This window comes from Paralichthys olivaceus, chromosome 3 (genome assembly GCF_024713975.1).
Source record: "Paralichthys olivaceus isolate ysfri-2021 chromosome 3, ASM2471397v2, whole genome shotgun sequence".
NCBI classification, from domain to species: Eukaryota; Metazoa; Chordata; class Actinopteri; order Pleuronectiformes; family Paralichthyidae; genus Paralichthys; species Paralichthys olivaceus.
This window is the reverse complement of record NC_091095.1, coordinates 13,524,721-13,552,224: the sequence shown is the minus strand read 5'-3', so window position 1 is coordinate 13,552,224 and position 27,504 is coordinate 13,524,721. Positions and strand designations below refer to the sequence as shown.

The 27,504-nt window shown below is 42.0% G+C and overlaps 1 protein-coding gene across 3 annotated transcripts in view; it reads left to right on the top strand.

Annotated features, from left to right (window-relative positions):
• Window positions 1-1,617: 1,617 nt before the first annotated feature.
• Window positions 1,618-27,504, top strand: part of cep350 (centrosomal protein 350) — a 31,784-nt gene continuing 5,897 nt past the window's right edge. The window contains exons 1-34 of one of the 3 annotated variants that reach the window (XM_020080982.2): window positions 1,618-1,997; window positions 4,312-4,379; window positions 4,536-4,579; window positions 4,859-4,967; window positions 5,077-5,236; window positions 6,216-6,865; window positions 6,992-7,105; window positions 7,569-7,697; window positions 9,020-9,139; window positions 10,323-11,065; window positions 11,212-11,327; window positions 12,089-13,122; window positions 13,372-13,516; window positions 13,740-13,903; window positions 14,043-14,214; window positions 15,924-16,108; window positions 16,281-16,444; window positions 16,999-17,109; window positions 17,268-17,408; window positions 17,549-17,682; window positions 17,876-17,983; window positions 18,092-18,309; window positions 18,446-18,660; window positions 18,835-19,113; window positions 19,534-19,683; window positions 19,849-20,009; window positions 21,617-21,739; window positions 23,417-23,667; window positions 23,787-23,986; window positions 24,288-24,441; window positions 24,981-25,141; window positions 25,257-25,390; window positions 25,503-25,558; window positions 25,674-27,469. In XM_020080982.2, the coding sequence (XP_019936541.2) occupies window positions 4,316-4,379; window positions 4,536-4,579; window positions 4,859-4,967; window positions 5,077-5,236; window positions 6,216-6,865; window positions 6,992-7,105; window positions 7,569-7,697; window positions 9,020-9,139; window positions 10,323-11,065; window positions 11,212-11,327; window positions 12,089-13,122; window positions 13,372-13,516; window positions 13,740-13,903; window positions 14,043-14,214; window positions 15,924-16,108; window positions 16,281-16,444; window positions 16,999-17,109; window positions 17,268-17,408; window positions 17,549-17,682; window positions 17,876-17,983; window positions 18,092-18,309; window positions 18,446-18,660; window positions 18,835-19,113; window positions 19,534-19,683; window positions 19,849-20,009; window positions 21,617-21,739; window positions 23,417-23,667; window positions 23,787-23,986; window positions 24,288-24,441; window positions 24,981-25,141; window positions 25,257-25,390; window positions 25,503-25,558; window positions 25,674-27,469 (8,505 nt within the window). In that variant the 5' untranslated portion in view covers window positions 1,618-1,997; window positions 4,312-4,315. Of the gene's footprint in view, window positions 1,998-2,831; window positions 3,127-4,311; window positions 4,380-4,535; window positions 4,580-4,858; window positions 4,968-5,076; window positions 5,237-6,215; window positions 6,866-6,991; window positions 7,106-7,568; window positions 7,698-9,019; window positions 9,140-10,322; window positions 11,066-11,211; window positions 11,328-12,088; window positions 13,123-13,371; window positions 13,517-13,739; window positions 13,904-14,042; window positions 14,215-15,923; window positions 16,109-16,280; window positions 16,445-16,998; window positions 17,110-17,267; window positions 17,409-17,548; window positions 17,683-17,875; window positions 17,984-18,091; window positions 18,310-18,445; window positions 18,661-18,834; window positions 19,114-19,533; window positions 19,684-19,848; window positions 20,010-21,616; window positions 21,740-23,416; window positions 23,668-23,786; window positions 23,987-24,287; window positions 24,442-24,980; window positions 25,142-25,256; window positions 25,391-25,502; window positions 25,559-25,673; window positions 27,470-27,504 lie in introns of those variants that run through there. The other 2 variants (XM_020080983.2, XM_020080984.2) reach the window with 2 other exon arrangements.

The following is a 27,504-nucleotide window of genomic DNA, read 5'->3' as shown; positions in this document are numbered from 1 at the left end:
CGGTGTGCCATCGGTCCAGGCCCATCTTCAGCATGACCGCCGGGTCTGTTGAGAAGCCCGGGCTGCCATCGTACGGACCACGGAACATAATTGACGTATCGCTGACCACCATAGGACACCAGCCCCGGAGTATCAAGTGGGTCAGCAGGTATGGCTGTCAGCCAGAGACTTACTGCAAGTGGAATCAGGAAACTCGCCCCAGGTACATTGGTCCATATCCTGTTGAGGGTCATAATATTATGATATTTCAAACACCCACCTGTTGCCACACCCTGCATTCATTTTCCTTTTTTTCGCCCTGCTGACGTTGTTGTGTTGTTGTGTGACACATTCATGTAACCATTTATTTGTTCTCTTCCACAAGTCAGCAGCACAGTGGTCCACGGGGAAGCTACTTGTTGCCTCCTCCTGGATGGTCAAAGAGGCAGCCATGACCTGGAAGCCTTTATGCTCGTAATAACAGGCTGCTGCACTTTATCATTTTATGGCTCACCTGTTGTAAGAGTGAGCACACACACACACACACACACAAACACACACACACACACACATGCCTACACACAGACACACACACACGCACACACACACACACTCACACACTCACTGTAATCAAAAGTGTGTGCACTCAATTCGGTGCAAATAAAAACAGGATTCTAACTCCACCCTAAGTAAAATCAGTCGAATGAGGGAACATTAATAACAAAAAACAATATCATTACGAATTGAAATGACTTGATGAGCAGTGGGCTCACGTCATGTAGCGGATGAATGGAGCTTTCAAAGTGTGTGTCTGTGTGTGATAACCAGTAGTCCCCGCTAGGTGGCAGTAACCGCACATGAAATGTATTGATAAAGTCACTCGTTTTGCTCATTAACTGTTCTCTGTGTTAATGGATTCAATTTAGCACTTTTAAGAATGTAAATTCCCAATAAAAATTGTTATTTCTTTAAACAACACCAAACCAGTGAAACCTGGAATGCAGAGCCCTCAACTTTTCACGTGTTACCTATTTTATGTTTTTTATTCTATTTTAATTGTTCTCTCATATATAGTTTTAATCGTTACATTTTTTATTTATTGCCCCGTGTAATTGTCTCTATTTCAGTCTTTCGTATGATTGTTATATAAAAATAAAATAAATGTTCCATCTTCCTCTACATATTATATCGCCATTCCTAATTTGAAATATTATATTGCTGAAGCAAATACAGAAAAAAAGTGCCTCTAGGCAAATGTTACCTACAAATACTGTTTATTGAAATACAGCACCGATCATATATGGAGTCTTTTAAACAATTCAGTAAATATCCTGTATTTAATGTTTTAAATTCATGCTGATGCTGTGACTTAATAGACTATTCCGATTCTGATTCTGATAATAATAATAATCTATGAGTGTGGTGATCGACATGTTGTTATATATTATACCATATATTATTAGTATTGTTGTTGTTGTGATTTTAAGGTCTTGACCTTCTATGTAAAGTGCCTTGAGAAAATGTATATTATGATTTGGCGCTATACAAATAAAGTTGTAGTAGTATTAGTATTATTATTATGTGTGTGTATGTGTGGGGTGGGGGCCTTCCCGATATTTGACGTCGTCCAACTCTCGCGATATCTCGGTGTCTCAGTGATTAACCCGTCCTGGATACTCCAGTTTCTCCGTTGAGAAACATCAACAGTAACCCGGGAAAGGTAACTTCAGAGGCGGGTAGCGACACCTCCTTCTCGGCGTGTGTCGTCTGAGCTCTGAACCCGATCACCAGGACACTCGCCGGGACGACAACAATGGCTGCATGTCGCTAGAAAAAGTTGCTAGCTTAGTTGGCACAACTGCGAGCTAGCATTGGTTTGCTAACGTTAGCCGGCTAACGCTAACGTTAGCAAACAGACAGCTGATCGAAACTGAAGCAGCCCGGAGAAGTTAGGAAGTTATCATGAGGACATCAGCATGAATGTGGACATTTAGACACCTGGGATCGCTTCACTAAAGGTACGTGTTATGTCTCGTAAAAGCGGTGTTTGTGACTAGTTGACAAACTCCCGAGTTGGCGGCGGCCCCGACTATTCCCTGGATCGAAAGCATTTGGAAACAAGCCATCTCGAAGTCAGATGTTAAAATGAGTGGGAGACACAATCTTTTGACATGCAGCGATTGCGCCAGAAAAGCAAACATGGTTATAATAAAAAGTTGAGGTGGTGCGAAATAACAGTCAGGTCCAGAAAAGATAAGAATACAAAGGTTGTCGGTTCACACCCGAAAGTAGATAAACGATGGATTGTGTTGTGAGTATTTCCTGGACACGGTGTTTCAGTCGCAGCCCCTCACAGCTTATTTCTCTGTGATATGAGTTGCACAGACATGACCTGCTGTTGAATTAAGTCTCATAATAGATGGGCGTGCTTAATAGTAACAGCACCAATGACAGATTATCCCCTTTACACATCCAGATCCTTCATCGGGGTGAAACGACTTATTCCAGCCTCTCTGTTAATGTTAAAAACATATTAAATGACTGATCGAGAGTTTAACTTGTCGGGGACGTATCCGGGGACATCACTGTGACGTCATGTGGATGTGAAGTTACAAAAGATTGATTTAATTCGCTGAGGAGGAGGTGATTGAAGGTGATGTCAATAGAACCGGTGTCGAGACTTCATCTCTTCACGGTGAAGAGGGTGACGTTTCTCTTCGTTCCCTGAGCTGTGTGTGGAGCAGCTGTTTGTGCTGTGGTGACTCCGATGATCCCCAGTTTTAACACAAGTCTCTACACTCATGGGTTTGAAATGTGGCGCCCACACATAGGTGGCAGCCATGGACCACTCCTGCTGTTATTGGAGCAAAGAAGTAGATTAGCCATCTTGGATTGTAGGTATTCGCTTTTAATGGACAGAACTCGGGACTCCACCGGCAAAACTTGTGGGGTTTTTGTCGCTCAACGCTCTCCTGCCTTGGTCCTGTCGTCCCCTGACATGTCGCTGGTGGCGTCACCTCCCTCCTGACAAGTTTCTAAACTCGAAATACTTTTGGTTTTTATTGAACTTTACAAAAACGAAAGCAACAGAAAACCGGTGTACGGTGCTACGGTCCGGGATCAAGCTTGCTGCTTGAAGACTCTTTGGTTGGTAATCAGCTGACGACTGGAGAGAACATCAGAGCATTTGTCTGTACAAACATTCTTTACTGACGATTATTTGGCTTTTTACATGGAAGTGTCGTGGCGTCTGCACTCTAAAGTTTAAATCCATAGTCTTAATTTTAATAACATTACATTTAACGTTACATTATGTTAGAATCGGGTGTTATTGCCAAGCAGGTTTTCACATACAAGGGACTTGCTGTTGTGTATGTGCAAGTGTGTATATTTATAAATATGAAACAAATTAAATGTAAAAAAATATACTATAAGCACCAGGGGAGGGATTGTGCAATATGTTGTAAGTCAACACTAGAGACTGGATTGTGCAAAGTAGAGTTGGATATAAACTCTCACCAAATGTTTAGTATGTCTGCTGTCAGATTTGGTAAACATAATTCAATTAACACTATCTGGTTTGCTCATTGGTGTATGTGGAAGTCATTGGTGTATACCTATGAGTTAACATAGAGCGCTGTTGCTAAGAAATGCTGCTGATGCAGAAACATTAGTTTCCTTCCTGTTTGCACTCAGTGTGATGTGATCACCTCAGGGCTGTGTCATGTGATAGTTATATGAGTAAGTTTGACTCCTAAAGAACTTGTGGGAAACTACTTATGACTCACAGAATGTTAAAGGTGATATGATTAACTAACACAGTGTTTACTCAGGGAGACTTTTTCCTAAGTAGAACCAAACACTTGTTCCTGGCTTTAGGAGAGCAGTTTCTAGGTGGGACCACACTCTTGTACTCAGCTTTGCAGGTGTTTAAAGTAAACATCACATGGCTGACGTGTCACAGTCTTCTCATAGAAATCTATTGAGGAATGTTCTGCTGTAGAACCTGTTTTAAATGGCAGGGTGAAAATAATCTGCTGTCAACGGGCTGGCGTGAGTTGAAGCTCGCTCTTATTATTGTCTAACACTCTTATTATTGTCTAACACTTTTTTCTGTCCAAGTCAATTTGTTGTTTGAAAATGCTTAATGCTTTTTGTGTTTGTTATTCCTTGTTTCGGTATTACCTGATTGTGATATATCACTTCATTTGTCTGCAGATCGTTCTGGAATAGTACGAGATTGATACATTTTATACATTTTTCTGTTGATCTCTCATTTGTCTTTACCTTCAAATTTTTCTTAATTATTTGCCTGTTTAATTTTGGGTACAGGTGAATGGAAGAGATGAGGAGCAGCAGGAGGACTAAGGTGTCTGTCACCGATCATAATATTGGGACAGGTGTGTAATAAATTCTAGTAAAATTGTAGTAATGTTTATGCTCAGTTATTATAATTACTTAATTTGAAATTCACAATTTCGATGTTTCGTGTTTTTTTGCATAGCAGGAGATTCTCACGTGTCATAATGGATTTTTATTCTCTTCCTCTTTGTCAGAGCTGACAACTGCATGGAAAAGTTTGGCTCAGTCCAAAGCTGCTGTAAGTATGATAGGAAGAGTGTTCAGCTAAATGACTCTGTTCAGATAGAATTACTTTGTACTCTACTTGAAGGTTAAGGACATGTCAGGGGATGTCACACCTTGTTAAGCCCTATGAGACAAATTGTGATTTGTGAATATGGGCTATACAACAATTTATGAAAAATGGGCTATACAAATAGAAGTGATGAAGTACATTTTGCGATATCTAATATTGATATATAGCTCCTTTTTGTGCTCACATAATCCAAGGAGGCTGACATGTACTTTCTCTGGGCAGTTGCGGCATATAGAAAACCATATAGAGGCAGTTCCAGGCACTGGGGTTCTCTTGGACTCAGTCATGGACCCCCCCAAGGAAAAAACGTCCAGGACTGTCCACTACAGAGGTGAGTAATTCCAAAATGTAAAGCTGCATTTTAGCAAATTAGCATTATAAATAGTTAATTTATATTCTTATATCCACAACTATTTTAACATTGCCCTCTCTGTTGTCAGATGGGCAGCAAGCTAACAGAGGGTCTTCAAAGCGCAGAGGGCGAAGTCAGCAGAGTCCAGAAAAGAGCAGCTCACGCAGCCCACTGCGAAATACCACCCAGGACAGCAATGTCTGCAGGAACAACTGTGTGGAGTTCAGGGAACCACTGGCCTCATACAGGTATGAATACTGCACTATAATGCATTTATGAAACATCCTTAGTCACATCTCTCTGTCTCTCCTCATTTGTAATAATTGCTTTCTCCAGATCTTCTATGAAAATAAAGCAAAAAGCTTAAGCTTTTATGCATACTAATATTGTTATTATGATATCAGTATTTTAAATGATATGGAAATAAATGATACCACTGCAGTTATTCAGTGTTGTGTGTGTGTGTCCTGTACAGTGACAGGGAATAAGACACTATTTATTGCCCACCTGGCCTGTGATATTTTTACTGGCATCATGTGTCAGGTGCTTGTTTAAATGTGACACATCAGAAGAGCCCTTTCACCTAAATAACTCAGTCCACCAATGCTCTGATTTTCAAGACTTCTACTCACAGAACATATGTTCTTGACATCTCCACTTAACTACCTGTGGCTGAATGGCTTACAGATACTTAGGTCTCAAGGCTTTGCAACACTTCAGAACTTTGATGCTTTGTTACTCAGGGTTACAGAATTACTTGCTTTTAAATGCACATATGTTGCACATTCACAGTAAATTATATTAGTTGAAATATTTTTTTGCGAACAATGTCTGTGTTTGAATTTTAGTTATTAGATCAGACACGTATTTGAAATGAGCTGTCTGAATTGTTTCTGCTTTACTTTTTCCTGCATATTAAAAAAAGAGTCTGTGGCATTCAGACCCCTTTTAATGTTATTGTACTTGGATATTCACTCGTAATATTCTACAATCCCGTCTGTCAGTGTGAATGTGTAAGATTTTCATCACCATAATTTTAAAATAAAACATTAAACTCACTGCTTAAAATTTTTATTCATCATTAAACTAAAGTGACATCTTGAGTAGATGTCTTTTCCTCCTCCTATACCCTTTGACTACTCATGAATGTTTTATTCAGTACACTCAGTAAATTAAGAGTAAATCTTGATCCTCTTCCTGATCCCTTGTAATCTGGTTTGTCTCCAGAGGGACCACCCCTCCACCACATCCATCCTCTCAGCTGGAGTCCTTCAGCCTGCAGTCAGTGCCAGGGTCTTCATACCCATCCTCAGATCCTTTGCTCAGCCAGCTGGTCTACCAGAGGGACACCAGAGACAAGCAGACAGACAGGGACCTGGACAGCACACACTCCTCAGCTCTGGAGAGCACCAAGGTCCGCTACCTCAATGATCAGCCAGCCCTGGACACCCTGAAAACGAATGGAATCCATTCACATCTCACCGATGTAAGAGCTCCTTTAAGGGAGGGGGCTGAGGAGGATAGCACCCCCAAAGCACAACTTGGCATGGACAGCCAACAGTCAAGCCCGTGTCTAGCTCCAGCCCCAGGTTCTGTACCCCGAGGGGAGAACACTCCCTCCACCAGCCCTGGCTCAGCTTCTCAGCGCCTGGAAAACCTAAGGCGACATCAGCCTGATGATAAACTGGAGAAGCTCAAAGAGCGTATTCGAAGGCAGAGGCAACATTTGGAGGAGGCTGCAGAGAGAGAGAAGCTGCTGGGTTTTTTGGAGCAGCCTATTGTGGCAGCTGTCGAGACTAACAGACCTGGTACCAACAACATGCCAACAGCCACAATAAGGAAAGTAGCAGCTGCACCGCCTGCACCTATATACAAAGGTAACTATAAGACTGCCGCTCACTTTTAACTTTCTCAAATAGCCAAGTGTTTTGAGGATGCAGATTTCAGCCATTTATTGGGAAACCCTGGGCTGCAGGTTGAATCTTCTCTCCTTTTACTCTCAGGGTTCAACAGTACTGAGACAAAGATTCGGACCCCTGATGGGAAAGTGTGGAAGGAGGAGGAGTTTCTTAACCTCAGCAGAGATGTATACAGGGACCTGTCAAGACAGTTTGCTGGTAAGCACACATCACAAACATTTCTTCTCATAGCTCTTATTAATTTTTTGTAGAATTTCTGCTTTGGCCAGGAAGCCACAGCTCTCCTTGTAACAGCATCTCTGAATTGGACTGTATGTTGAAAATGGCAGCGATGGGTGATCTTTGAAATGCTTGGGTCTTTGTTCATTCCCTATAGTATTGAGTATAGAGAGCTCTCTGAAAATTTTCATTGGATAAAAAAAATTCATGAATGCATCATTCTGACAATCTGCACTGAAAAATCAAATTGGATCGACTGCACAAATAAAGTCTAGAGTATATGGAAAACATAGATTTGTATTGATCTGTTGTAACTATGCTCAGCATCTTTGAAGCAATATCTGATTTTGTTTGTTTGTTTCAGCCAACTGTTTATTTTGAGAACTGTATGCCAGTTGATTATTTTTGTGGTTAATTCTCTTCCTGTGTCGACTATGTACAGAGAGCACCAGATCGAGGCATCAGCAGCAGAGGGAAGAGCGAGCAGACAGGTCCAAAGAGAGGAGGCCCCCCAAACCAACCAGGAAGGTCCACAGAGCTGCCCCTGCCTCTGACCTAAATGCAAAACCAGGTATAATAATCTTCTTTTATGTATGAGGGCCAACCCGCCCTCTGATCTATTTTTAATTAGTGACATGAGGAAAGCTAAGCATGTGTGACAGTATGGCAGGATTTTGTTGCGGGTCAGTGAATATGCTCCAAAACCAAGAACCCCAAGTGTTGAACCATCCGTGTGATTAGAGGCTTTGCTGTTTAAATGTCTGTGACGGATACATTCTGATTCTTATCTTAACCTTTATTTATATAATATAAGTTTTGTTTTAATTTTACCCTGAACCCATGTTCTTGCTTATTTCATCCCATCGTAGTCTTTTGGTGATTTTAAACACATTGATTGTATCACAGTTATAACCTCAAACAGACAGCAAAGACCAGTTTTTGGATTTCAGTATTTGGTGTGTTCTTTCCTTGAACACAGTTGTCCCATTACGAGGCCTGTGTGTGTTCTAGTACATGAACTAGAGCTGTTACTGGCTGATGAGGTTGGTTAAGACTGTAATCCCTGAAAAAATGCCCAGTATGTATGACGTGCAGTTTGTGACCAGCAAGTAGTTACAGATGCCCACACAGAAGATTTATTGCCTTTCTCTTTCAGCTGAGAAAACAAACCTCTCCTCATTTACACAGATTCTTCCGAAGGCACACATGTAAACATGATCACTAGCTATTTTGACCTCTCAGTCTGTGCAGACCTGGGCATAAACAAAGGCTTTGTTTGGTACATAAAGATGTGAGCATGGTGTGCTCATCTCACATAAAATAATGTGCCAATATCCTGTGTTCCATCTCTCTTTCACCCTGTTCTTAGTGTCTTCATGAGTTTCTTCCAACTTTTGTTTCTCCTCATGTCTCTGCCTGGGTTCTGTTTCATGCTGGCACAGTGCTAAAAATAGCTCCCTGAAATCTGTGGCCAGGTTCAGTTGGCTTGTCGTCCCAGGACAAACAGCTGCTTAGTTAGTGGATGTACAGTTTCATTACCAGCAACTGCTCTGTTGAATAATACAGTCAAAGTGAAAAGAGATAATACTGTTAATACTCATTGCACTGGGCTGAGAGACAACAAAGCTCTGTGGAATAAAATCAAATGTATATGTTCTTTTTCTTATTATTAGGTTTGGGTGAGGTGACCATTTACACTTTGTCCTGCTTAATCTCTGCCCTTTGTTTATCAAATGCTTTTCTTCATATCTCTTCCTCTCTCCGGTATTACTTGGTGATGTGTCTTGTTATCTACATTATATGCTAACAAATGTTCCATGAGGTCAGTGTGAGCTATAATGAATTGCAGTGCTCTTCATCAACCACATCATGGGTGTTTCTCCTCCTCTACAGTGATCAGCCCTGCGTCGTGGCGGGACGGCCAGAAGCTGGTGAAGATGGTACTGGGTCCTGTTCCGCAGCTGCCGAGGGAAGACGACAGATCCCATCCATTTGATGGACTGAGTAGAACAGGTGGGACCTGGAGACTTTAAGCTCTTACCCTCTTAAACATTCTACTACAACCCTCTCTTATTTTGCTGTGTTAGCAAATCGTATGATACTAACAGCCGACTCAGCTGACATATAACCCATTTATCTCTGCTGCCATCATTTGTCCAATGGTTTTCTTGGAGTAGAAAGAAAAAAAAAGGACATAGACAGCAAAGGCGATTAACTTTCAACTAGGATTTAAAGAGCGACTGAAAACGTCTCAGCTTTGTGTCAAAAATGTCTTCTCTGCATTATTTATGTCCCATTGGATAAGATTCACTGAGGTGTAAATTATGTTTTTCTCCAGACTTTCAATCTGTTAGACTCACTTGTCCTCATTTTTACTTAAATCTGTTATGTTACGTTTCTGTTAATATATAAAAGAGGCCCACAGTTTTACATGAAGACTGACAATAGAGCCAGACAAAATAATATCAATAAATGAAGCGTCTGTAGCTGCTCTGGCACTCACACTTTCGATTTCTATCTCTCACATTTACACACACAAACACACACTTCCGCCTATTTCTACGTCTGTATTCTCTAGCTACATGTTTACTGGGTACCATTGACCGGAAGGAATAGAGATCGACTGGTTGTTCTGGTTGGATGCACAATTAGAAATGGCCTGATTTTTCTTCAGCAGTGACTCCCACTGCAGTCGGTGTACTCTGGGGAATAGCAGAGTGGGCCAGAACACTATGGCTGTGTTCTAAAAAACACAGTGAGGGATTAGATACTGTAAAATCTAGATGGTACTCTTCAATTTGGCCCAGATTAGAGTTGCCATGGCAAGCCAGCCCCCAAGCCTTATTTAGTTGCATTCTGTCTGGGTCTAGTGCTTTAGTTGTCTAGGATGTTTTTTTAATTTCCTGCAGTCACATGTTGGAGCATCCAGTGTTTTTTGAACTATAATAAACCTGTTTATTACAGACATTCATCATAGATAAACAGCAAAGTAGTTCTTTGAATTTTAGTTAAAAATGTAAAAACTAGGTACACACATACTTCTGATTAGATATTAATCATAATGACAAATTACTTGAAGACTCTGTTTTAGCTGTTTAGCAGCATACTCTGTTATCTGTGTGTATGTTTCTTTCTTTAATCAAATTGAATACTGGCAAGAATTGTAACATTTTGCCTTTCTGTAAATGTCCACCAGCTTCCCATCACCACTCCAGTTCAGACCCACACTCAAAATCCAGTCGACGATCTCGACCCAACAGCACAGAAAGGCCTCGCAGTGGTTTCCACGAGCAATCAAAAAGCCAGTCCACAGCCACATCTTGCCCCTTGTCCGCAGCTCAGGACAAGGCGCCGGTGGGTGTAAGCACAGACCTTTTGTCAGCAGACATTCAGGGAATACTTGATGACCTTCAGCTGGAGTGTAAAGCAGCTGAGAAGGAGGAGAGGGCTCGGCAAAGGTCCCGAGGAGGGATCAGTGGTAGGAGAGGGAGAGGGGGATCAGGGTCACGAACAAGAACTCCAATGTCTGCTTGGGGAACTACTGCAGCCACAGGTAGCTCCTCAAGAGGATGTCGTAGTGCCAGCCCCGCTACACACAGACCAGAGTCTGCCAACATGACTGATACAGGGCACAAAAAACGACACTATGATGCGGATGCTGTTCGGCACTACATCAACCGGCAGCAAGAGGAGAGAAAGAGGCGTCAGGCGGAGGAGAAGAGGGCACTGAGGGAAGAGACCGAGAGGAGAAACCAGAGACTGCAGGAGCTCTACAGGAAGCAAAAAGAAGTCGCTAGAACAGTGGTCGTTCCCAGCGACATACCTGTGGCTCCTGTACAAAAGCGACTACAGGAGACCTACAACAAACTGCTGCTGGAGGAGGCCCAGCTCAGCGAGGACGTCACACAGATGCACCCTTCAGCTCCTTCTAGTCAAATGGTATTCTACATACAAACATAAAAAATTATCATCTTAACAAAATGTGAAACCTGGGCAGAATTAACTTTTTGAAATGTCAATGAACTCTAAAAGAACTGAAAGAAAATCTGTGTTTTTAACACATTTGTTTACGTGTTCTTCCGCAGAGACCAATGTACCAGCCCTCTGGAGAATCTGACAAAGAGAACAAAAGACTAGATGCCCCATATAGCCCCTCGAGCAGCGACAGGTCTTTCAATGATCAGCCACCTCCATTGTCCAGGTACACACATGCACACAAATACTCACAAAACTTTCTGTTCTGCTCATTAACTCACCAGAATAACAACTTCGCCACACTCGGATTATACACACAGATGAAAAACAAACAACTCTCTGCAAGTGAACATAGTCTTCTATCTCTTAGAAATATAGTTTGGGTAGAATCACCTGACTGTCAAACAGAGCATCTCCTTGTTCTCAGATGCTTGTTTCTTATGAAACCCCTTGCAAGTCCCCCAGAAGCCTTTTTTCTCCTAATTTTCGTACATGATTTAAAGTAAAACACCATAGGGCACTTAAACAGTCACTATTAATATTATAAAATCTATATATAATACAATGAAGATTACACTGTATAATGATTTTGCACATAACATTATTGCCCTCTGAGTTTTTGGAGTTATAATTAATTTGATTTATTGTTTTCCGTCTGTTTACTGTCATGATTTTGCAAGCCTCATTGTGCTCTGACATTAACAGTTATGTATCAGGCTTGTAAAAAGATTCATTCAAAACTATGGCTTTAAGAGAGATTATATTGCAATAAACCTTGTTGTTTTTTGCTGTGGAATGCAGATGTTAATGTTAAGGAAAAAATGTTTAAATACCCAGAATAGATTATGAGCCGTTAAAATAAAAATAATCTGGTTGACTTGTGATTTAAAAATTTGTCTTGATTTGATCATCAATTTAAAGATGTTTATACCTTTTTCTTTTTTTCCTCTTTTTTTTAACCTTTCTTTCTTGCTTTCACTGTTGCAGGGACGATCTGGATTTTGGAGTTTCCTCTTTGCTTCAGCCTGACCGCCTGAGCCCTGCTGTTCAACCCACAACTCGACCCAGTGGCAGTACGCTAGCTCCTTATGGTGACCATCTTCTCTCTCAGCTTCTCCTGCTGGAGACGGAAGTGGCTGCCAGTAACCTCAAGCACACCCAGCGGCCGGCAACAGCACCTACCAACAGGTCACAATTCAAGATGTCCCGCATTGAGGCCCTCAAGGCCACAGCCGCATCGCTTTCCAATCGTATAGAAAGTGAGGCACGGAAGATTGCTGGGGAAGGAATCAACTATGGTATGGCAACTTCAGTTGACATGGATGCTATTTTGGCTCCTCAGCCCTCTCAGGCTTATCTTGACAATGGATGCTGGGAGAAAACGGCTGCTACAGAAAATGATGATGTTGCATTAAGTGTCCAGAGGATTTTGACGAGCACAGGTCATAGTTCATATGATTGCACAGCTCTTCCAGGAGTGGGCAATCTGCAAACCCTCAGCGGACAGAAAGAAAAGAAGAGTGTACAAATCAATCTGACCAGTCCACAAAGAAATTATGGTGACAGAACGGGGCCCGTTTTCAACAGTTATACACAAGAAAGGGGAACGCTGGTCAACGGCCTGGAAAAGGTCGAAATAATTGGTAAAATGGCCCAAAGGAGCGGCCATGACAAGATGGAGAATCAGACAGATCTCCACGACTCAAGTGCCGGTTCAATCAGTGAGGGTCCCATACTGAGTGAAGGGAGTTTCTCTGAGGATGAAGCCAGCCCTCCCCGCCCCACCTACAATCGTGTATCTCGACCAGCAGATCACCTGGAGGCAGCCGAGTACTGTGCAGGTCAGAGAAGGGATTACCAGCGGCTGTTTGAGTTCCAGAGGGAGGCAGCAAAGTGCTCAGCTCTCAGCTCCCCATTTGCTCAGCAGGACGGCAGTAAAATGGCCTGGGAAGAGCTGAACAAAGGAAGCCCTTTAAGCGTAATCAACATTTTCACCAAGAACCTTCATGGGCATGTTAAAGGTCAGTTTACTTGTGAGTGCCTCTAGAGGGAAAGATTTCAGAGTGCATTTTTTCTTTCTTTAAATTGTTGAGATAGAAAGAAAAAAATGCTGTATTAAAGAATTGCAAATGTAACTTAAAAACCTACACAGAATATTTTTCATATTAACATTGTTGCAATACCAACAACACATAATGACTGACAACGTCAAGACAACGTCATCAGTATTTCTCATTTGTCTGTTTTGTTTTTCCACCTTGATACAATAGCAAGTGAGAGAAACTCTCCCTCTCCTCAATCCTATCACCCTGGAAATGGCCTCGGAGATGCAGCGGTCTATGAAGATGATTTTGTGTCGTCATCACAAAGCAGCAGAGCCACTGGCCAATTAAAGAGAGACTCAAAATCACCAAGGTAAAAGGAAAGACTGGACGTGAACACTAGGTGGCATTCGTGTCACACAGATGAAAAGCTAATGTTTTGGGGTTTTTGAGAGGGAGGGTAATTATATCAACTTAATAAGGAGGATATGCAAACATGAGACTGTTTCTGCATGTAGTTTTTTTGTGTTATAACAAAGATCCTAAATATGTTAAATAATAATAAAATTCACACTTTTCTCTTCCTTCTCTGTCAGTGTGAACAGTCACTTTGAGGAGCTGATAAGAAGGTCTCCTTATGATAAAAATAGAGGAGGCATCAATTCCCATCATTCATCCTCATCTGTTAACTCACCACGTCTTTCCTCTGGTTCAACGTCTGGCTCCTCACCCCTCTCAAAGTACTCCAGCAGAAGAACAGGTGAGAATCAGTATCTTTGCACAATGTCCTTCTACGAGTCTGAATTTTCTAGATTTTTAATTTAATTTAAATTGCCCCTGTATGGTCATTTGCAGTGTCAAATCTGTCTGCAGCACATTCTAACTTTGTTTCTCTACAGGCACATCAGACCAGAGTGATGCCACTTTGGTGGAAGAGCGGAGGAGCCCCTGCACACCCCCGTCAGAGGTTTTATCCTCCGACTCCAGGAAGAAGGGCTCAGACAAAAGCTCTGCCCACAGCGAGGCTAGGAGTGTCCACTCCAGTGAACGTTTAGGGCATCCTCACCAAAGGTAATGATCCTCGAGAGACAACATCAGAGAGGGAGGGTTTTATTTCTGGTTTATTTGAGTGGTTTCAAACTTGAAAAAACTTTCCATCTGCAAGGTTCCTGTCTGATTGTTGTTTTTTTCAGGAAAGAGCATCAAACTGAATCATGTAAACTGTGTTCCACTGTTAAGCACACACCAACTTCATGAATGTTGTGTGGTGTTCCCACAAGTATAAATAACCCTATCACCCACTTGGCTTACTTTATTTTCTGGCTCTTTTTTTTATTTATTCCTCTTAAATTATTTAATTTAAACCTAAATTTTCAATTAATTCAGATTAATATGTTTTAAGTAACATTGAAACTAACCTGTAAAGCCACACCAGTCACACTGTTTCCAAGCTTATCTGAAATAGAGTGTTCAAATCTATTAGCACTCAGGGATGAATGAGATCTTTTCAGCGTTGGCTCTTTTCAGTTGCTGCTTTTCCAACCTCTCAAAAACTTCCACTTGGTATATACTGTAATCAGCCAAAGGTTAATTTATCTGGGCATGACCTATTACTAAACAACACCAAGAAAGCCCAAGTTGGGACTGCCAGTCCAAACAGTCTTGTGGCTTGCTGCTCTGTTGAGGACTCACAGGTTTAAGCAGCCGTGCAGTGCCCAGCAACAGGAGGAGGCTGCAATTCGACCCAAGAAAGAAAACAGTGGTTATTTTGTTTTGGCGGCCAGCAGGGTGGTTGGTCGGGTCAGCCAGCTTCTCCGCAGCTTGGGCCTGCTGCCATAGGAAAGGAGAGAGAGTTTTTTTTTTTCTTTTAATCTCAGTCCCCAGTAGCAACATTTGAGCCCACTAATGGTTCTCTGAAGCCCAGGTGGCAGATTCCTGCCATTCTGTGGAGCCTGTATGTAAGAGGGCAAGACATTCAGACAGACAGAGCCTCCTTAGCACCATTTACATAGTATGTTGATGTTTTACTTTGGTGGTGACTTAAAAAAACGAAAACATAAAAACAGTTCTTTAGGGACATCTCATGTGCTGTAAGAGTTCTGTTGGTTTTTGACAGGTTGTATTAAAACCTTTTTCTGTGCACAGCTAACTGTTTAAGCATTGAGAACATGGCAATTTTGTATTCTTCTTCTTCATATTATTATAATGATTCGTTTTTGAGTTTGATTGCTATCATTGGAGAAGAATGACTCCACTGTCTACAATCCTTAACGGGGAAGTAGTGTGTATCCTGATCTCTCTGACACCGTCTTGGCCTCCAATCATCTCTGAGCAGCACAATATAGCCATTCATCATCTGGGCCTCTCACAGCAGGGTTATGCTGCCTCAGTCAATCTGAGGGTTTGCAGAGCCCACTCGTTCTTTATCATTTGGTCAACCTGCCCCTCAGTTCAAAGTGCTTAAAACACTCTGTAGAGCCACAGAACTGTCAGTGATTTTAAAATTCTTAAAATTGATAGGGTAGCATTTGTTACATCAGGTTCCATTATTCACATGTTAAATATCAGCTTTTCACAGTTTAGCATTATCAGTCAGTACAACTGGTATGAAATATCTGTTAATTATCCTATCAGATATAAACATAGCCCCCATAACCTGTGAAAGTATAGAATCAACACCCCTCAAAAAAGCAGATGCATTTAATAGAAGATCTGTTTTGGTTCTAATTTCAAACCACAGTGAGAAATAACATGTCATAACTTTTTCATTGCATTTGTAGTTCGTCGCTGGATGGAAAGATGTCCGCTTCAGCGGTGACGCCCAAACATGCTTCTCCTTCTGGCTCTCCAGACCCTGGTTATCCTCCAGGAGCAGATTCTTTCAATGAGCCTGTACAAGGTGGCTCAGATAACATTGATACTGGCACCTCAGCTGGCAGTGGTAGAGTAGAGACCAGGACCACAGGTAAATAACTCATATTGATATAATAACAGATAATATGTCTCAGAGAAATTTACAGTAGACAAAATGGATGCTCCTGTTAAAATAAAAGAGAAAAGGTTGGTTTTCTTTTGGTGCTCATCAGGCACCAACAAATCCCTTCATTACTTTCTCTCACCTTCTCCCTTCTCCCCAGGTGAACTGCAGTATTCACCTGCTGTTCTGCAGCAGCGAATGGCAGCAGAGCTCCACTACTTGGAGTCTGTTGAAGAGTCGGTCCGACAGCTGGGTGACATGGAGAGGCTGATAGGTGTTTCCATGGCTCAGCAGGATAGTGCAAATTTGGCACAAATGCTAAAGGTAAACCAGAGTGTTGATGCTGATGGTAGTAATAATAAGTATTGGTAGTAGTAGTTGTTTTAATAGTATCTGGACAGTGACGATGCTTTGCACAAGTTATATTATTGTAAAAAAAAAAGTTCAAATTTAGATTATACTCCCATTCTATAATTATCTTTCTGATAGATGTCCCACTAAGATGATAATGTACCTTTAGATGTATCTGTGGTATAAGTTACAAAGTTAGCTGCTCACTGTTGATAATATTTCTGCATTTACCATATTAACAAAGAATACAAAATATTAACCATATAGACTGTATTAATCATGTAGAACAATTAGGGTTGTATTTGTTCACTGGCACCACTTAAGTCTTGGATTCTTCAGTATCTGAGCCTCATCAATGGAAATACAATTTAAGAATTTCCTCTGGTTTTTACATTATTGTGTCCACAACACATGATAAACCTGTTTAAGAGGTTTTTTTAGCCTTAATTTCAATGATTTACTGCCTCGCCCTAACGATTCTGTATTGATGTTCTTAATGAGCTGCAATATGAACTTTGATCCCGTAGGCCAAGCAGCAGCGCCATGAGCGTGACCTCTACGAACTGAAGATCAAGGCTGAAAGAGAAGCCCTGGGGACAAAGCTACAGCTGGAGGAAAATCGTCAGAGAGTGGCCAGGGTATAAACATGCAGAGCTCTCTCACACAGACACACACATATCTATGTAGTTAAATACATGTATATTTGTTGAAGACCCATTCATTGTTGTTTCCCTCTCATTTCCAAGTCCATGTTATGACTACTTTTATTTTTGTGTGTGTGTTTGGTTTCGTCCAGGCTCATACTGAACTGCAGGAGAGTTTGGCAGCGACCCAAAAAGAGACTTTGGAAGGCCTCCAGGAGGCAACTACTAAGATGATGAGTCAACAGGCTGAGGCAGCACGGTACACAGCCGATGCTGCCCGACACATCAAGGAGGTTAGCAATCACTGCCTTCCCCTCTGCCTGGAAAACAGCCCATGTCTTCATTTTATAACAAAAGCTGATAGATTTTTGAGTTACAGCAAGGAAATAACAATAAATATGAATATTGTTCTCCATATATTCCCGTCTGTCAGATGACAGAATTGGCACGGTCGCAGATAGTGGGGGCCTTGGTTGTCGCTCCTGCAGATTCCTCCATGTTGGACCAGCGGGAAGAACAGAAGAGCACCTATACGAAGCAGCATCAAGATAAAGCTGACTCTGATAGGTAAAGTAAAGTATACTGTTTTCCCTTTTAACATCTTTATGCCCCAGTTGTTTTGCTGTTTGTGTGTACAAAATCACAATACTAGTTATAGATTATACCCTGGCACCTACAAAGAGGCCTTTTATGGAAATGTTTAAAATTAAGATCTGAAGTTACTGTTTGTTTTAAGTCTGTCCTCTGTGCTGTCTTACAGCTTCCAGAGTGAGGTGTCAAGCAGAAGGGTCAAGCCAGATGAACCTCTGTCTTCACTGAACAGTCTCAGTCAATCTGACTCGCTTTCTTTCAGAAGACCCAACCTGAGGTATCATTCAGGCCTGTCTTGTAGCATCAGTTTCATTAGTTTTGCATTTGGATTTGAGGAAGCAAATCCAAAAGAGACACTAAATCTGTCATTTTCCTCTTTCCTCAGTGGAGAAAATTCTAGCAGCCTCAATAGCCCATCGTACACCTCCTCAGACCACAGAGAACAACCAAAGAAAGAAGCAGGAGAGGGCAAATGGAGGAATGGGGGAGCTGAGGGGAGGACAGAAAGGGAAGCAGGCAGCAGCTCCATAGAGGAGGAAGTTCCTACGGCAGCAAATGACTCCCTCTGCAGTGACAGCATCCCCTCTATAGTGGATGAGAAAGGTGCGGGATGATGAGATTGAAACAGAGTTTAAAAAGCTGACGTGCCTTTGTTCAAGTGTTCACACTAAATTTTGCCAATATTGTGTAGTTGAAAACGTCAAGTGTTCACTCAGCCTTTGCTATTTCTGACCCCTAGGAGATAGTACGTCAGTGGCAACAGAGTACTCCCTCAAGTTTGATGAATCCATGACAGAGGACGAGATAGAAGAGCGATCATTCCGCTCTTTGCTGCCATCTGAGGCCCATCGCAGAGGAACCATAGAGAAAAAGTCTCGACACCATGAGGAATCAGAGGATGATGGTGCCAATCACAACACAACATTGGTTTCAGGAGCACACAACATCTTGAAGGTGAGTGCAGTCATACAAACACGTGACCACTTATCAAGTGTTTTATCTCCTTAAATGTGTTTTTGTTTAGTTTTCTCCCTCCTGCCAGTTTTACTTCTCAATCGCTTTTATCCTTTTTCCCTTTTATTAATCACTTGAAGCAGATTGTAACCGTTTCCTCTTTTTTTCATGCAGTCTCAAGATGCAAACATGGCCTTCTCTGGTGGTCAGGACAGCTTTTCTCAGTTCACCATGGACATGGTGCGTCAGTACATGAAGGACGAGGAAGTAAGGCTGCAGCACCAGAGCTCCCTGTTGCATCTTCGCCAGAAGGCTCTCAAAGAGAAGACGAGAACTGAGCTGGCCTGGCTAGAGCACCAGAAGAATAGGCTGAGGGACAAGGGAGAGGATGACAAAATGCCACCGATCAGGAAGAAGCAGAGGGGCCTTCTGATGAAACTACAACAGGAGCAGGTATTTGGGGGTAGACGCAAAGTGGCATAAAGCGACAGTTTTGTTTTTTGGACCCTGTTCAGACCTGGAATTATTATCAGTCCTGAGTGATCTGATCACATGTGGTCTGTGCTAAGTACAGGTTTGAACGCACCCAAATGCGTCTTGAATGTGTCCTGAGATCCAATCACTTGAACCCCATTCAGAGTTGGTCTGGGACACACATTCTTTTTCCTGTGTGATTGCAAATGCACTCCTGGGACACATATGAAGGACCACCTACTCAGCTGACGTCCTTTGACTTGCTACACTTTAAAATATATTTTTATCCGTGTGAACACTCATATGTAATGCGTTCCACTTGTGATCTCTCTTAGGACGGATGTTAATATCAGGTATAACTAAACAACCTTCTCTCCCACTTTATTCATGTTCCTCTAGGCTGAGATCAAGAGACTTCAGGAGGCCAACAAAGCAGCAAGGAAGGAAAGGCAGCTGTTGATGAAGCAGCAGGAGGAGATTGAGCGGATGAGAAACACAACACTCAGACTGAAGGAGCGTCTCAAGTGTGTTGGGGGCGAAGCACCACCTGTAAGTAGTGCAGTCACTAACCACCTTAAACTATAGAGAGGAGATCAGTTCAATATTGTTATAAAAAACTCAAATCTTATTTAAGTCAAGTTGGAAAACATTTATCAATCAAATTACTTTTCTACATTCCCTGTGTGTGTCTGTGTCTGCTTATCCATCCTCCAGGACACTCCTATGTCAGAAACACCATTGTCGGAGACAGCCTTTCCCAATGTGAGACATGCTGATGATAACCGCAGCCCCTCTCCCCCGCTTTCCATCTCTGGAAGTGAGACGAGCAGCATCATGCAGAAGCTTAAGAAGATGCGCACTCACATGGATGAGAAGTAAAGACTTAATTTTTTTCTGCTGCCATTTATTACCCATTTTTTGCTTCTTTCATTCTTCTTATGTTATAAAAAAACAGTAGGAATACCCTGCTCAAGTTTTTCTACTTGACTCTGATCTCAACCAGGGGCCAAGCATCCCTGAACATAGAGCGAGGGCTGACACAGTGCACACTTGGCTTATAGCATTTGCATATACAAGATATAAATTGAATTCAAATAATGAGTTTTAATATGTATATTTATTTCAGAATTGCCTTGCATTAGGTGCTGCACTGTGTTGTTTTAATATTATTTCTACCATGATAAATAAAATGAAATATATTTGCCCTTACTAACAACTAACTTAATAGAAACTAACAGCAATCTCACTGCAAGCCACCTTTGCTTTCAGTCTAAAGTGCTGTGAATGTGTGGATGTGAAGATAAGCATGCTCCATGTTCTCCTCCCTCTAGACTAGACTAGCGTCCAGTGTACTGCAGTACTCCCCTCTAACCTTTTAAACATATAACAGCTCACGACAGGATGATCTCTATCTCATGAACTCTTAAACAAATGTTGGAAAGCAATAACATCAGACAACGTTAGGCCTTAGATAAATGTAACATTATGCAATCTTACCAATGAAACTTTCAATAATAGAATCCTGATTCTTAGTTGCACACTCCATTACTTTTATTACATCAATTTCCTCTTGTGTTCACCAGTAATGTACTTGGAGTTGGTCCTCTAAGGTTTTAGACTCGGCTACCAGCTTTGGTCAGGTGATTTTTAGAGCCTCTTGTGACCGGGTTGCTCCAACAAGTAGGTGAATTATTCTGGGGTTTAGGATTTATAAACACAGGCCAGTCATCAATCCATGGTATCACCTCTTTTTATGTCTAGATATATTTAGATTTATACTGGATACATTTGGCAAAACAATTTTGATTTGTCAGTTTTTTCCTTTATAAATTAGGATGTTTAAAATCACTACAATTAAGCAACTTAACTTAAGGATCTTAGAAAACAAAAAATGTGTCTTTATCTTGCTTTCTTGTTTCCATGATCCTTTAACAAAAGCATCTGTTTCTTTCCCTTTGTCACTCTCTATTACCACTGTCGTATTTGATGATCATTGCTAAATCATTATATATTCAACTAGACATAACACACTAACAAAGTTGTACTCACTTTATCTAAAGCTGTAACTGTTGCCTCACACAATCTTTTTTAGAATTACTGGTGAAGCAATTATATAAGCCACTTTAAAAGCAGGTTTGCTGGTCTCGTCACACCCCCATTCTTATACTGAATTTCACCCTATGTCCTAATCCCAGTTTAAATGTTTATACTTTCCAAAATAAACATCCTTTAAAATCACCATTTTCTCCCAGAAGCCTGACAGACTGACACCATGGCTTCAATAAAAACACATTTGCTCATATTGCTCTTTTTTCTCCCTTTCTCTCTACCTGTCTTATCCCTCTATCTCGTGTTTTCAATTGTCCCCCCTCTTGTATTTGTGCTTTGTTTATGTGCGTGCGTGCGTGCGTGTTTTACGTGTCCACACCCACTTTCGTGTGACCCTCTTGACTTTGTCTGTTGCGTGCTTGTTGTGTTGTAGACACTGCTCTCCTGTCCACTACTTCCTCTCTGTGTTCACTGCCCACCACTGGGCCTCCCTCAGTGTCTGTCTTCCCAACCTCCACCCTAAATTCCAGCTCTTTATCTACAACCAGTTGGTCAGGTACTGTACAGTGATCTCTACCTCTCCCCCAGCACCTCCACCTATATAGCTCTGCCCCCGCCTCACCTCCCACCCAATATGGAACATGCTTGTGTTCACCCACTGGCACGGGGACCCTGTGTGGGTGGGATGGTGAATGAGTGATTCGACGGGTTGTGGTTTGGGTTATTTTAAGAACTTCCAGGATGGAATTTATGGGGCAAGGAATTTGAGTGAAAGCTTGCACTAAGTGCCCAAGGAAAGCTGCTTTGCTGTAATAATCTAACCTTCTGAAAACTTCACTTTGAATTTAAGATATTCTTTTAATGCTTGTTTTGAATATTTGTCCTACCAGTGAGGTAGAAAAGTGCAATGTAACCACTGGTTGAGTTTACAACAACATTTGAGATAATTGGAGAAAAGAAAGAAGGTCAAAGGTTATGTTTATTAAAAAAGGAGCCTTCCTTGTTCGATAGGAATCTCAGACTCGAAGCTGGGATTTCACTAATGTCTGTGGTGTTTGATTTGCAACTCTTCCCCTCTTTACGTCTTGCCTCTTGGAATGAATGAATGAAAAATAAACTGCAGTGCATCGCCCATCTCCCCTTGTGGCTGCTGGCTGGTCTGCCTCAGCACAGTTATTGATATAAAATGTTTTCAGATTGAACCACACAATGACTTCAAAGTAACAGACTTTTTTTCCTAGTGCAGACCAGAGATAGAGTGGTCTATCTCTTTAATGAGCCCAGTAAATCTTAACTATCCCTCTTTATTAGGTAGCTGTTGCAGAGGATGCGATAATAAGTACAGATGGCCATTGGCTTTAATACAGTTTGGGAAAGCACTAAAAGAACCCCACCCCACCCCCGGTCTGGTTCTTCAGTATCTGACTTGTCATCAGTTTAGATTAGGTCAGGGAAAAGGCTCTGAATTAGATTAAGGCTAAATAATACTGCACTGTAATGGCACCCATAGCTGTGGGAGACCCCATTACATGACAGCTATACCTGACTGCACTTTGTTTTGATAGTTATCTGCAGAGATATGTACGTATAAGTGAGCCAGTGTGAGTTGAATGTTAGAATTACAAATTATTTTGCAGAACAGAAACATTGTTTATTCATTATCTTTATTTGCAAGAGGAGCACAATAAATGGAGGAGGTCATACTGAAGAGATGTAAATGTATGTGCTAAGGTTTTTCTCTTCTATGTATTGTAACTAATGTGTGTGAGAGAGAGAGAAAGAAGAGAGTGTGAGAGAGACTACACCCAATTAATGTACCTCTGGGTTCCAAACTGATGCATGAATCTGACATTTTTAGTTTTTCTTTTCTTCTTCTGATCTGAGTGACATGTCATTTTTTTTGATGGGTGCTTGTACACTTGTACATCAATATTTGGATGAGTATTCTAAGCATGTATCAAGTGTGTGTGTGTGCGTGTGTGCTTGCGTCTCTGAGTGTTGGACAGATGTTTGAGGTGGTTTTGCTGTGAAATGTGGATATACAGGTGATTTGGGTCTGTTTGCTTCTGCAGGGGCCATGTTAACCATTTCTTATGCTAAATGTCTACTTCTCTTCTCTCCCCTCATCACTGCCACTTCATCCTCTTTCTCACCACCTGTCTTCTTCCTGTCTTTCTCCTCATCCTCCTCTCCATTCTTTTTTCCCCTTCAACATCACCGTCCTTCTCCACAGGTTCCTTACCAAGCGGGAGCAGCAGCTGATGCATAGGCGCCAACATGCCGAGGAGCTGCTGCAGTGGAAACAGCGGCTGGACCAGGAAGAGGCAGAGGTCCGTAGGATGGAGAAGGAAGCCCTGGCTGTCTGGGACAAGACAAAAGCTCAACACAAGGATCGTGATGTGTCAGAGAGTCAGAAAGATGAGATCTCTGACATGAGCCCCGGTCACCACCAAAGCTCAGAACCCAGGACTGACAGTGAGAGAGGTGAAGAAACAGGATTCTTCAATTTTTTTTCAAATTCAATGTACAACACATCCTGTGGTTTGGAAAATATTTTCAAAATTCTAGACAATTAAAATGACTTCATGTGTTTTAATGTTTAGATTATGTGAGTGAGGGCGACTGTTCCTCAGCAACACCGGAGTCAAGTATACACACTGAGGGATTGGGGTCCCAGCAACCAGAAAGCCCCTCCTCAGCAAATCCTGTGTCAGTCCCTGAAACACCTTTGGTCTCCGTCCAGAGCAGCCCTGCAAACTACACCCAAGACTTCACATCAGCTTCTCCATCACCTGGCAGACAAGTACGCACTAATGTGGTTATGTTTCTCTGTTTAGTTCCACATTCTTGATGGTAGTGTTTTAATCAACGTGTGTTACTTCAGTTTCAAAAACTGAACTCGTTGAAGAGAGTTAGGGTGCAGGGTTATTTTTAATCTTTTACTGAACTTTTAAACACACAAACTAAACATTAGTTTAATAATGGGCAATGGGTAACCCATCTTATATTTTAATGGGCATTTAAATTAGTCATCCAAGCATCTCTTTCCATTCATCTGCCTCTGTTTTCATATACTCAAGTAATATTCCCCTCCTCCTGTTTAGTCCGTCCAGTCGTCTATATTCAAAGGCAGCCACAGCCCTGCCGCCTCTCCATCCGACGGAAGCAGTAAGACCAAGATGCAGCTTCACTCCTCCCATCGGACCACCATCCAGGCCCGCACTCAGCCCACTGACTCCCCTATGGCCGTACAGACTGGTGAGTAACCCAATAACTCAATACACACTTACTGAACACACATTTTTCGAGCAAGGTTCCTGATTGTTCTCAGAGAAGACCAGAGAAAGTGGACATAATGCAGCTATATTGCTGGCACCGTGTAGCCAGGCATAATGTGATGCTGCCAGGAATACATTATGCAAGCACTTCCCTGATACCGGACCTGCTTAGCTGTGTGATAGAAAGAGAGAACACTTTGCATTCCACTTAGTTAACACACAAGCAACGGCAGTTTTGCAGGCCTGGTGATGAAGCTGAAATGTGTTTCATTCATTTTCAGGCTGCTGTTAAAACCTTTCATCCTTCTAATACTGTTTGTTCATCGTGAGCAAGCCAAAGCAATGTACACAAAAATACAAATGGTACATTTCTTAAGAAAGAAAATGTACAGTTATCCTCAAAGAACTGGGTCGGGACTGAGTTCGATTGGGCACAAAGTTGGATTACCCATTGCTAATCAGAGGTCTGGCACTTGTTTCACATTCTAACTGTGATTTATCATTTGACTTTGCCTTCAGAACCCATTTCCGACCAGAGTGACATAGAGAGCCGTATCAAGTCCCTGAAGGAAGAACTCAGAAAAAGAAAGTTTATGGCCTGCCAGCTGAAAAAGGAGCAGAAGAAGAGAAACAAGGAGCGACTGAAAGCAAAGGAGGCCAGCCTGCTGAAGCAGCTGGAGGTAAATGTTTGGTAGAGCTTCTCAAAGGTTCTTGTTTTTAGATGTCTATATTGTGTGTGTGTGCCTTTGTCCATCTATAAGTACATTTCTGATACCTTTTATTTTATTGTTTCAGACCTATAACGACTTCATTGAGAAAACTAAGGCAGAACTGAACAAGGAACCAGACTCGACAGCTGATAAAAAGTCCCAGATTCAAGATTCCATATCAGTCGCAAAACAGTCAAGTATCAAACCACCTTCTCACAGGTACCAAAATCAGCTTCCATCACAATACTCTGGTGTTTGTGTAGCTTTTACTGAAATATGATTTTTCATAAAGATCAGTGTTCAGATCCCTCTTTCAATCTTTCTTTCTTAGGTCTGAAAAGAGCCAAGACTTTGAAAGGACAAAAATTGATGCTTCATTTGACCGTCGTGAGTGATTCATACGCATTATAACTAATATGTAAATTATGTACAGCCTTTATTTAAAAGTTAATTTTGATATCAAAAGACACTGTATTAATGTGACTTTTGCTAAATATTTTAGATGCCCCTCCTGAAGTTGATCATAGTAGATCCACCTCGGTGCCTGAAGGATTATCTGATGAAGACACACCAACTGTCACTCCAACTCCAGTATACGGCAGCCCAGAGTGTCCGAGGAGCCGTCAGTCCACTCTGGATCTTTTAAGACCTACCTCCAAAGAAACCAAGACACAGATCATTGAGTCTAGTGACGAGAACATTGTGTCTGATCTAAGATCTGAAATTCAGGAAGAGCTGGAGGTGGAAGTAAGCTCCAGTTCAGAGGATCAACATTCTGCATGTCTCCTCAAACTAGAAAAAGAAGACAGACCTGACTCCCAGGAGAAGCAGTCTACATGTAAACATGATTCCTCTTCAGTGAGTGAAAAACATCAATCATCTCCATCTGAAGCAGAGGAGGTTGTAAAACCTACAACTAAATCACTTTCAGCAGTGGACCTCAAAACCAAGGATGTACCCAAGAAGGATGCTGAAGCCTCTTCTTCCTTGCCAGATGACTATCATGATGACTTTGAGTCATCACTCGATTCGTCGCCCAGGGAACAACATGGTATTTCCAAGTCTCAAATCTCAGTTTCCCAGACTGAAATCAAGGTTTCGAGAAAGGAATCCCCTGGCAGAACCACACCATATGACAGCCAAGAGGAAGAGGTAGAGGAGGAAATAGAAGAGGAGCTGAGTCACCATTCTGGCACGAGTGAAACCAGCGACAACTCTGGAAGACTGCTGGAGCTCCATAAGCAGACGGAAGACTTCCAACAGGACAATAAGAGCATTAACTCCAGCCACTCGCCACCCCTCTTTCCTTTGCTGACCCCTCTCTCTCCTGGTAAGGATGAGATGCCGAGTTTTAAAGTCGGAGATCGGGTTCTTGTGGGTAGTGTTCAGCCTGGCACTCTGAGGTTCAAAGGACCAACCAGCTTTGCCAATGGCTTCTGGGCCGGTGTGGAGCTGGATAAGTCTGAAGGGAGCAACAATGGAACTTATGATGGAGTGGTATACTTTGAGTGCGATGAGTGCCACGGTATCTTTGCTCCTCCAGACAAAATCACACACCTCCCAGATAAGTTTGGATTCTACACAGACACCACAGAGGACGAGGACTCGTTCTTTGACGATCTGTCAGACAAAGGTGGGGATAAATGTAAAAGAGATGAGGACGGAAATGATAAAAAACAAGGAAATCTAAAGAGTAACAATGAGCAAACATCTCATGAAGACTTTGAGTCTGGAGATAAAAAAATCACAGATGATTCTCTTCACAAGAACCAGACCTCACTGAAGCCCACATCCCACCTCAATTCGCAGCATCGCAAAGACTCCAATCATCGACTTTCTAATGGCAGCAGTCAGGACATCATTTTGGAGTTTGATGATGCACCGACCACTCTCCTCATCTCTGACATGGCCAAGATTGACCTGGAGAAGAAGCAGAGTCCGAAAGAGATCACAACCCTTGTTGAGAGTGAAGATGTGGACTCAAAACACCAGTTTAGTCCTGCTGACCTTTCCACAGAAATCAGGGAAGTCGAGGGAAAAGAGATGGACACAGGCAAACTGGACAAATTCACAGACACGCTCTTCAACAACTTTCTGAGAGACACTGTGAAGCAGTTTACTGAACTCAAAAGGGCTAAAGAGGAGAAGATCATAGCTGCCAACCAGATAAATGGAGGGCTGTTTGGTGAAAATGTTGAAGAGGAGTGGATCCCTTCAGTGGAACAAAAAGATGGACTACCTTTCTTCCCAACCATAGAAAAAGAGGAGCTGTCTTCACCAGAGCTGTGTAACCGACCGGTGAGTGAATATCTCTGACTTTTTAATAATGTGTT